The sequence below is a fragment of the Peromyscus californicus genome, unplaced genomic scaffold (genome assembly GCF_007827085.1).
Source record: "Peromyscus californicus insignis strain IS unplaced genomic scaffold, ASM782708v3 Scaffold_11__1_contigs__length_118956290, whole genome shotgun sequence".
In the NCBI taxonomy this organism is placed as follows: Eukaryota; Metazoa; Chordata; class Mammalia; order Rodentia; family Cricetidae; genus Peromyscus; species Peromyscus californicus.
The window spans coordinates 45,600,976-45,611,732 of record NW_026294402.1 but is presented as its reverse complement, the minus strand read 5'-3'; the positions used below and the strand labels follow the sequence as shown (position 1 = coordinate 45,611,732).

General features: G+C 40.9%; 1 protein-coding gene across 1 annotated transcript; it reads right to left on the bottom strand.

The window, feature by feature from the left end:
* Positions 1 to 6,304: 6,304 nt before the first annotated feature.
* Btg4 (BTG anti-proliferation factor 4) lies at positions 6,305 to 10,506 on the bottom strand. The gene is made up of 4 exons (XM_052728919.1): positions 10,314 to 10,506; positions 9,724 to 9,861; positions 8,925 to 9,123; positions 6,305 to 6,627 (listed from the first exon to the last, which is right to left on the bottom strand). Exons 1-4 carry the CDS (start codon positions 10,484 to 10,486, stop codon positions 6,385 to 6,387), a joined length of 753 nt encoding a protein of 250 aa, XP_052584879.1. The 5' UTR covers positions 10,487 to 10,506; the 3' UTR covers positions 6,305 to 6,384.
* Positions 10,507 to 10,757: the final 251 nt, after the last annotated feature.

The window sequence follows — 10,757 nt, the reverse complement described above, 5'->3', positions numbered from 1 at the left end:
GATAAGGTGTGCTGGCTAGTTTTATGTCAACTTAACCCAAGCTAGAGTTATCTAAGAGGGACATCAATTGAGAAAAATGCTCCCATAAGTGCTGCTGTAGGGCATTTTCCTAACTAGTGATTGATGGGAAGGGCACAGCCCATTGTGGATGGTGCCAACCTTGGGTTGGTGGTCCTGGGTTCTATGAGAAAGCAGGCTGAGCAAGGCATGTGAAGCAAGCCAGTTAGCAGCACTGCTCTATGGCCTCTGCATCAGCTCCTACCTCCAGGTTCCTGCCCTGTTTGAGTTTCTTCATTGACTTCCTGCAATGATGAACAGTGATGTGCAAGTGTAAGCCAGATAAACCCTTTCCTTCCCAAGTTGCTTTCATCAAGGTGATTCACCACAGCAATGGCAACCCTGACCAAAACAGAAGGTGTGACCTGAAGGAGGGGTATCACTGGGGCCAGACTTTAAGGTTCCAAAAGTCTATACTATTCCCAGCTAGCTTTTTCTGCCTCGTACTTGAGGATCCACATGTGAGCTCTCAACTATGGCTCCAGCATCATGCCTGCCTGCCTGCCTGCCTGCTGTCATGTTCCCAACCATGGCGGCCATGGACTCACCCCCTGAGACTGGAAGCCTCCAATCAACTTTTTAATGTTAAGTTGTCTTAGTCACGGTGTTTTGTTACAGCAATTGAAAAGCTACTAAGACAATCTGTGAGCTTTAAAATGGCCACATTAGTTGCCATTCTGATTAAAATCACTTAATGCTTTCAAAACACTGACACCAATAAAATGATGTATAAGTATGAGGTATGAACTGTTCTCCCATCTTTTCCATGAATGAGACATCTTTGTTTTTTTCAGTACTGGAGATTGACCCTGTGCCTTACACATCATGTTCAGGAAGGGTTGTACCACTGAGCTGTACCCCAGCTGCTTTTAACTTGCCATTTTGAGACACGATCTCATTCAGTTGCTTTAAACTTATTAGCCTCCTGCCTCAGTCTCCCATATAACTGGGATTACAGGCCTGAACAACCAAGCCATGTTTGAACTGGGCACTCTTAAATACACATTTAACAACTTCACAAGATAAAAAAAAAGTCTCCAGCACTTTAAGTTTGATTTGATTTATAATGGATGTGTGGTCTCAACAACTTTATTTAGCCACTCAAATAAATTATGAAATACATTTCTCAGCAGGCAAAGTGAAGATGAATTAAACCAGGCATACAAGACTCCTTAGGATAGTTAGGCCAAGAGTCCAGGGCCCCTAGGAGATGTGTCAAAGAGAAAGCAGGGCAGAAATTCTTGCATATTCCTCACTCTTGGCTGAACAAGGCACCTCCCAGAACACAATCATATTAATTCCCTGGCCAGCTCTTCAGGCTCTCCATCAGATCTCCATTAATATACTAATAGCTCCAAGCTTTTAGCAAGCACATGCTTCATAATGGAAAAGCCACAGATTCAAGGCAGGATCAATTCTCCTTCCCACTGCATCACATGTAATTACTGCTGAATCAAGTCAATAGTAAGTTCCTTTGGGCAAGTCTGAGGTGCTGGTTATCCTGGGGGAACTGGTTTGTATGCAAACACACATGTGCATCCTGCCAGCCAGCCAGGAGCTAAGAAAACTGCAGCAGACATGGATCACAAGGATTGCCACGACAAAGCACCAGACTAAAGCCACTTAAGGAAGGCCTTGGCTTTGCTCGTGGTTTCAGAGGACTTCAGCTCATCACAGCAGAAAAAGCACGGCCGGAGGAGTGGTTTGGTGCATGAGAGGGCTGAGTACATCATTGCAGCCAGCCAGGAAGCAGAAAGCAGACACATAAACAAGGCTGGACTACTGCCTTTAAGGCCTCACCCCAGTGACCCATCCACATCAACCAAGGCCCACCTTCTAAAAGGTTCTACAGCCTCTAAAACAGCACCACAACTGGGGAACAGGTGATCAAACACGAGAGCCTGAGGGGCAATGTCACATTCCCATCAAAACATCATAGCAAAAGGGATCCTTTCCCCAAGGTGTAATCCTTATCAGGAATCACTTTGGGTGCAGGAGAGATGGCTCCATTGGTAAGAGTGCCTGTTGTGCAAACACGAGAACCTGAGTTCAAATCCCCAGCACTCATATAACTAGCCCAGCATGGCTGTACCTGCCTATAACCCTAGCACTCGGAGGCAGAGACAGGTGAGTCCTAGGAACTCAGCAACTATCCAGCCTATCCTAAAGAATGAGCTTCCAATTCAGAGACCCTGTCTCAAGGCAACACAGTGGGAGGAATAGTGGTAGATACCCAATGTCCTCCTCTGTCTTCCACATGTACATACCCAGGTGCATGCACTCACGTTCACAAGCATGCACCACACATAGATACTATAAATACACACACACACACACACACACACACACACACACACACACACACACACACACGAATCACTTCTTCTTTTCTTTTTCATTTCAAAGGTGGGTATGTGAACATCCACTTTCAGGAAAATAGGGTAGATATATTCTTCATACACCTCCCAAAATAGGCAACTAAAATTTGGGGTCATTATATATAAAATAAATATAAGAAACTATAGATAAGGCAACAGAGTGGATAGCAATTTCAAAACTTGAAAAGAAATGATGAGGTCTACAAATATTCCTTTGCTCTCATCTATTCCAAGATTGAAAGTGAAGTAGTCAATAACCCACACACACCACCACTAAGCAAAGATCATAAAAGACCCCAGAAGTCTGCTCTCCCTATCCAAAGGGTCAGGACAGATATCGAGAGAAACAATTTTTTACATGGTAACTCCTTTACTGCATTACCAAAAGTGCCCCCTTACCAGTAAAATGGGAAGCACAGAGGAAAAGCCGCCCATGGACTGTCATGTAGAACAATATAAATGATCTGATATGAACAAAGAGAAAAGAGCTCCAGAGACCTATGGGACAAAGCCAAACATCCTGCATTCAAGATCCAAAATGTGAGCAAATTTAGCAAGAGACATAATTGAAGAAGCCTAGTGAATCTCAAACAGGATAAGTCCTAAGAAATCCACATCTATACACAGCATAAAAGTCATGTAAATCAAGAAAAAAAAACAAATCACAAAACCCAACAGAGAAAATGACCCATGGAGGAAAATAAATGACATCAACTCACTCACTAAAAAACACAAAAGCCAGGGGAAAGTTGTGGGTAAAGGGACATCATTAACCCAGAATTCTATAACTAGTAGAACTAATCTGTAAGAGATGAAGACAAAAACATACTTTTATATAAAAAGTTAAGACTGTCTCAGGCAGACCTACCTTAAAAGGACTAATGAGACATGTATTGGCTAGTTTTCTGTCAACTTGACAAAAACTATAGTCACTGGGGAGGAAGGAACTTTAGTTAAGAAAGTATCTCCATCACTTGGCCTATAGGCAAGTCTGTGGGGGCATTTTCTTGATTAATGATTGATATGGGCAGGTCCAGCCCACCATAAGTGCTGCCACCCTTGAGCAGGTGGTCCTAGGAAGTGTAGAAAAGGTATCTGAATGTGAGCCTGAGAAGCAAGCAGCATTCTTTCATGTACTCTGCTTCAGTCCCCGCTTCTAGGTTCTGCCTTGAGTTCCTGTCCTGACTTCCCATCATAGTGAACAGAAAACTGTAAGATGAAATACTCTTTTATGCCCAAGTCCTTTTGGTCATGGCATTCATACCAGTAACATAAAGCAAACGAATACACTGGCCCACAGCTCTGTCCTTACCACGCTAAGGCCATGAGCATACAGTGTGTTTAATAAAACTCAAACAACGGAGTCTGTTTTATTCCTAAGATTCATATAGCACCAGGTAAGAAACTTCCCCTCCAACAACAACTGTATGTTTTAGGCTGTATAAAAGTAGATTAAATATAATAGCCAAGCCCAGCACTGAAGACAACTAGACTTTGTAAGAAGACAAAAAGAATTATGCACCCCGTACCACAGAAAAGAAAATTCTATACAGAGCCGTCCACATTAAACGGGGACAAGGAAAAAGCCAGTATGGTAACTACATTAAAACTACGGCTAAGATTAACACCAAACACAGAAGCATCCAGTGTAACAGAAATCCCAAGTCAGGACACAGAAGAAAACTTCATGTTTTATATTTAAAAACATATGGTTGAGACATTTACAACTAGATGGTTAAAAATACAATAATGTAGACTATGAAGAAAGCCACAAAATAAAATCCAAAAAATTTTAGAACTAATAAAATAGAAACAGACTGAGCAGGATTGAGAATCAAATTGAGAGAAGGTAGGCTTAAGACAATCAGGTTAAAAGAAAGATTTAAAAAAAAAAAAAAAAGACTAAAGTGGTCAAATAAATAGATGAAAGGAAAGAAATGATCCATCATACAGATGGTTGGTGTCCATGGAAATGGTGAAGAATGATGTACGCAAAGGAGAAACTGCTACCACTATAATGGTCTAAATGAGAATGGCCCCAGAGACTTGATCCCCAGTTGGGGGCTGTTTAGGAAGGATTGAGAGCTATGGCCCCTTTAGAGGGTGTGGTGGTTTGAATAAAAATGGCCCCCATAGGCCCATAGGGAGGGGCACTATTAGGAGGTTCAGCCTTGCTGGAATACCTGTGGCTTTGTTGAAGGAGGTGTGTCATTAAGGGGTGAGCTTTGAGGTCTCAGCAGCTCAAGCCAAGCCTGTGTGTCACAGTCCCCTCCTGCTGCCTGAAGATCCAGATGTAGAACTCTCAGCTACCTCACCATCACCATGAATTCCTGTGAGTGGCCCACCATGCTTCCCGCCATGATGACAACGGACTAAACCTCTGAACTGTAAACCAGCCCCAATTAAATGTTTTCCTTTATAAGAACTGCCATGGTCATGGCAAACATTCATACATGTGAATTTTTTTAATTCTTTTTTTAATGGCATAGAAGAAAGCTAGGGAGATGGCTGTTAGTAAAGTGTCTGGTATTCAAACATGACTTCAGTTCAGATCCCCAGCACCCACTTAAAAAGCCAAGCACTACTGCGTGAGCCTGTAATCCCAGCACTGGGGAGCTAAAGACAGGAGGCTTGCAAACCAGACAATCTAGCCAATAAGCAAGCTCCAAGTGAGTGACCCTATCTCAAAAAATGAGAAGGAAAATTGAAGAGACACCCAGAGTAAAGCCCTGGCCTTCACAAGCAAGTGTACACACAGGTACATATGCACACACATGAACATGTATACACACACACAGTAACATTGTAAATAAGTGACAAAAAATTAATAATCACAACTCAGATGGTGGGTCTAGCAACAAATCATAAAACAAAAGTTTTAGGTACTGCATCAACATGATGTTGAGTTCCAGATAAAACTTAAGAAGTATGGGAAAGTTTTGAGCCATTTCAGGGCCACTTTGAATTCCATTTCAGGGTTGTTTGTTGCTTTACGAAAATCAAATAAAACGAAATTTAAATCCTGAATGGGTAGCTCCTCTAGCACGGGTCTCTTATTGAACTGCTTATCTGTGCATTCATTCTTTTTTAAAAAGATTTTTACATGTTTGGGTGTGCAGGTGCCATGATAGACACATGGAGAGCAGAAGACAGCTTGTGGGAGTCAGCTCTCTATCCCTCCATGGGAGTCCTGGGAACTGAACTCCGGTGACAGACAGACTTGGTGGCAAGTCCCTTTACCCACTGAGCCATCTAAAAGCCTTGTGTATCCATTCTTAACTCTGTATATATGCAAAATGTATCTGCAACACGGCTACCATTTAATATTAGCAATGGTCACGTGGCTCGTGAATAGGAATTTTTTTCTTTTGTTAGTGAATTCTTTGTAAGCAGGTATCACTTTTATAAAATAGATCATATCAGTAGGTCTATTAAATTCTAGTAGTAAATCAAACTTTTCAAAAGACATACCAAGGGAATTCTCTTGTCTTAAAAATATTTCCAACAAGTTCTTAGCAGATTTATAAAACAGGCTGGTTAGCACAAATATTAAAGATGAATCCAGAGGAGTTTTCTGTCAGGACCACTCTTCCTTAATTGAAAACCTACTTTTAAAACATTGACTTCAGAAGAAACAAAAAGACTTCAAATTTTCTTGCAGCAAACTGAACTAGGGATTTGTTAAAAACACAGTACATTTATTTCAACTCTTCCTTCCCATAATTAATTTTATTTTATCACAGGCAATATCTCATTCAATCACTTTACTAGACACATACAGTCACTAGTGTTACATAAAATTGTATATAAAGTTAAATAAGAATTAAAAGGATAGCTAAAAGTCGAGTGGTGACCTGTGTGCACAAGGTGACATGTGAATTTCCTGATGCACCTTGTGCACTCTCATCCCTGAGAGTTCTTTCTAGTGGAGGTTTTCCTGGCTTTAGCCTCATTCGTGCTCTAGGGAAGACAAGGCCTCTCCTTCAAGCTTGCTCGGTGCTGCCTCACCACTGTACAATTGTGTGTTGATCCAGTGGTACCTGTCCACCCGGCGCCCAGAGGGCCTGCACCACTTAGGGTTCCTGGGCACTGGGTGATAAGCAGTCCCCAGGAGGCCCCCACGACCATCTGCCAAATGCTTTCTACGGGGGAGGCAGAGCCACGGTTGGAAGGACTGTTTGAAGTTTTCAACCTGGGAAGGAAAGAGACAGGAAAAACAACGTGTGAAGGTCACTGGACTGGTAGACAGCTCTTGAGACTATGAGCCCATAACTCAGAAGTGAAGTCCTTCCAAAGCATGGGGATTACAAATTAAGAAAATCAAAGTAAATAGCCTTCTACAGAAAAATTTCCAGCATTTTATATCCCTTAGAGATCATGACTAGTTTATATCTTTAAGCAAAATGAATTTTTTTGTTTTTCTTTTATGTGTATGGATGTTTTGCTTGAATGTCTGTACCATATGCATGCCTGGTGCCCAATGAGGCCAACTGAAACCAGAAGAGAGTGTCAGATCCCCCATTGCTGGAGTTACAGTTGGTTACAACCCATCATATTCATGGTTGTGTTCACCATTGGCCCTGGGCCCTCTGAAAGAGCAGCCAGTTCCCTTAACTGCTAAGTCATCTCTCCAGCCCCTAAAATGAATTATTAAATGAAACTAAAAATATTTAAGCTGTGTTATAATACACCTTTAATCCCAGTTACTTGGAAAGCTGAGGTAGGAGAATCAAAAGTTTAAAGCCTGCTTGGGGAAATTAGTGAGATCCTCTCTCAAAAAGAAAAGAAACGGGAATGAGATAGAGCTGGAAAGGTGGCTCGATGTCTAAGTAGATATCTGTCATTCTAGGTTTAATGCCCAGCACTACACACAAAAAGGAAAAAAAAAGAAACCACAAAGAATTTCATATATATATCTCCCCCTGGGTTGACCCTTACCCCACTCCCTCCTGACCTCTGCCAGCCCATTCCAAAACTGCCTAAAAATGATCTCTGGGGTCAGACCCATTATAAACATCCCAAATAATCGACCAATATGTTTTATAGACAACACTCTGAAAAGACATTACTATAGAACAGTTCAGCTTCCTACACATCTGAACCCTAGATGGAAGGTGTCTTTCCCCAAAATGAAACGTTATATAGTTTTAAACTGTTACACACACACACACACACACACACACACACACACACTTTAAAAAAAACTGAAGAAAAAGGTTTTCCAGTAATTTAACAAAAGTTTAATATGTTTCTGACCCATAATATATGATAATACATAAGGACTTCAAAAGATAGATGCAATTTCATAAAACAATTTTAGTAATTTCATTAGTGCTATCTATTACAGGAATTATTTTTCCAATTTCGTGTTTTTTATGAGAACAGGCCAATTTTAGGGAAAATGGTAAAGCAGATAGCAGAGCTAGTGAAAATTTTAATAAACACAGCTTTCTACTAGGTACTTAAGCCATATATTGGAAATCAATAAACTATCCATATTTAATGGCCTGGAAATTCCATGTCTGAGACTCAAGTCTTAAGAAATAACTTCAAGAAGAAAACCAAAAAAAAAAAAAACTAGTTTCTATAATGATGTCAAATTTTAAAGTTTGGTTTGGTTTGGTTTTTTAATAAAGCAATGTGGAAGATTTTAAAATATTGGCTGGTAACTGTTAAAAAGAAAACAATTGAAAGTTAGCAGAAGAGGTTAAGACGAAAGTATGCATACAAATTATTGACAGAAATCTCTTCAGATTTGTTTTTTTAAATGGGTCATGAAATCAACTGACGACGCCTGTAATTATCTACTGAACACAGTCAGAACTACTGCGGTGGGAGGCTCCTGGTAAATATTAACATTGTTTCATGCAACTTATTTCCACACAAATGTGCATCTCTGTTGATGGGTTATGGTTCCGTTGGTTTTGATGGTTTGAGTGTTTTGTTTTTTGGATAAGCTGCCTTGAAACTGGCTATGGCTTTTTTAAAAGGTTTTTTATTATTGTTTTGTTTTAAGAATTTGCATTAGTGCCGAAATGAAAGTGTTCTGGTCTTCTTAAATAGTCTAGGCTTTCTCTAAATGATGTGTCATTTTGATTAATAAAACCTACTAACTTGAGCGAGGAGGCACACACCTCTAATCACAGCACTCAAGCAGGTGACAGGCAGAAGGATCAGAAATTATGGGACGGCCTGTGCTATTTAAGGATTCTCAAACTTAGAAACAAAACCCACTAACTATTACAACTTAACCTGAGCAATGTAAGTGGAAGGGAAGCCAGGTGCTTTCAAGGACTATATGAGGAAACAGGACCACAGAAGACATGTCTCTTGTAAGAACTCAGTCAAGTGGTAACAATACTCGGGGTGGAGGACAGAAAAGGTTCTGCCAAAATACTGACACTGGGCAGAGGGCTTTTCTCTGTCATTTCACTACTTCCTGCTCTGTTTCTTGGGAGCATGAGAATAGAATGGTGAATCACACACAACCTGGTAGATGCTCTTGGGATTGCTGACTTTAGGAATGGCTCGGGGCTCCCTGCCACAGCTTTCTTCATCAGAGGATGTTCCAGAAGAGCAATCTGCAGTGGCCCTGTTAACTGCATAGCTGATGTGCTGAGCTAGTTCCCAGTTCTCCCATCTGCCTCTAAAAGAAGCAATTGTAAAGGGGTGCTTTTTTTCACCATACCTAAGTAGGAAAAGAAAATATTCATCAGAGACTCAACTTCCCACAAATACGATCTCTTTGTCTGGAGACACCATACTAACTTTAACCTTTAAAAAGCTATTTTAAAAGAGCCTGGCTCTTCTAAAAAGCAAACTGAAGGCCAATATACCTTGAAGCTACTAGGATGTTACAATTACTGAGCATATCCTGTAACAGCTATATCATTTAATTGGTCAGAAAAGGAAAACCCAAACCCAAACCAAACAACAACCCTTTCGGATCAATTAATGGACTGAATTGTCCTCCATGTTAGATGATTCCCCCACCTTCCAGGTGCTTCCTACGGTACTTAAAAGTTGTAAATGTGCAGTATGCAATAGATTGTAATGACCCAAGTCACACTGCAAATCCACAGCCATGCCTTTGTGCTTGCCAGTTCAACCATCCCTAAAGGAAATGTGTGTTGTTTAATAAAAGCTTGTATCAGAAACCAGGATCAAATAGTGTCCCAGTTGCTAAGCCAGTGCTCTGGGCATCATCTTTCACAAAGGTACATAGAGCTGACCAAACAACCTAAGTTTCCTAGGGGTCACCAAGCACACAAACCACGACATTACTCACCTACAGCACACCTCAAAGGGATCGACCCATATGGTCAACTCCTTTGGAAGTCCCAGGTGAAAAAAATTCACATTACTCTCAGAACAAGCCCTTTCTAAAATAGGGTCTTTATTCTCATTGTTGTTTATCCTGATACACCTGAGGAGAATATAAAGGAGGAAAAGGGTAAAGAAGGCATGTTGACAGGACCTTCAGCAGGAAATCACACATCATGGGTACAGCCCTTGCCTTACCCACATATTCTCCTCACCCTCCCCTACCCTCCCTGCTTACAAATGGAAACAAAACTTCATTAACTTTTCCTACGGTGACTCCAAATGGGTGTCATAACATTAAAACACATTGTTAGATCACCAGATTTCACGGTCTATCTTTTATGGCAAACAGACGACAAATTGTGTAATGTACCTCACTTACAGGTCTTTAGTGTTCAACTATATCACACCTCTTTATTTTAAACCCATGTTCAAACAAATTAATAGGAGCTCATAAAGCATCCCTTACTTGGAGACAGACAAAAAATGTTGCATTTTCCTAGCAGAGTCTATCGATGGCTGCTTGCTCCTTCCCCAGGCCACATGAGCTCTCACCTAAAAGCCTGGCCCTTAGAAGGGCAGTCAGGGTGCCAATGACCTCGGTACTTTTCAAACAAGATGGTCATCAGCTTTAGTGCAAAGGCTTCTATCTGTTGTGCACTCAATTTCTCGTGTTTTTTCACCAATCTTGTGACAAAAAAAACTGCCGTTGCAATTTCATCTCTCATGATTCCAAAGCAGTCTGTGTGGAGACCTGAAACCATGAAAGAAAGCAAGAAGGGGTCACAGAGGGGTCACGGTTCAGTTTATCAGCAATATGTCAACGTGGGCTGCAGATTTTTATATGCTTTAAACTTAGTTTTTTGGCAGGAGAGGGGGTGGTGAGTCCTCAGTGAACTAACACATCAACACAACAACAAAACCAAACACCTATTCTTCAACCTTCCTGTTCTCACACTTTTCCAAAGGAAAAGCAATGTTTTTAAAAGCTTAAAACAC

What these genes read in the sequence shown, in the direction of transcription:
- Btg4 (XM_052728919.1), bottom strand. Translation starts at nt 10,486, where the DNA reads ATGAGAGATGAAATTGCAACGGCAGTTTTTTTTGTCACAAGATTGGTG. An exon ending in TCTAAGGGCCAGGCTTTTAG is followed by an intron (nt 9,862 to 10,313) that starts GTGAGAGCTCAT and finishes TATTCTCCTCAG; the next exon opens with GTGTATCAGGATAAACAACA. An exon ending in CCCTTTGAGGTGTGCTGTAG is followed by an intron (nt 9,124 to 9,723) that starts GTGAGTAATGTC and finishes TTTCCTACTTAG; the next exon opens with GTATGGTGAAAAAAAGCACC.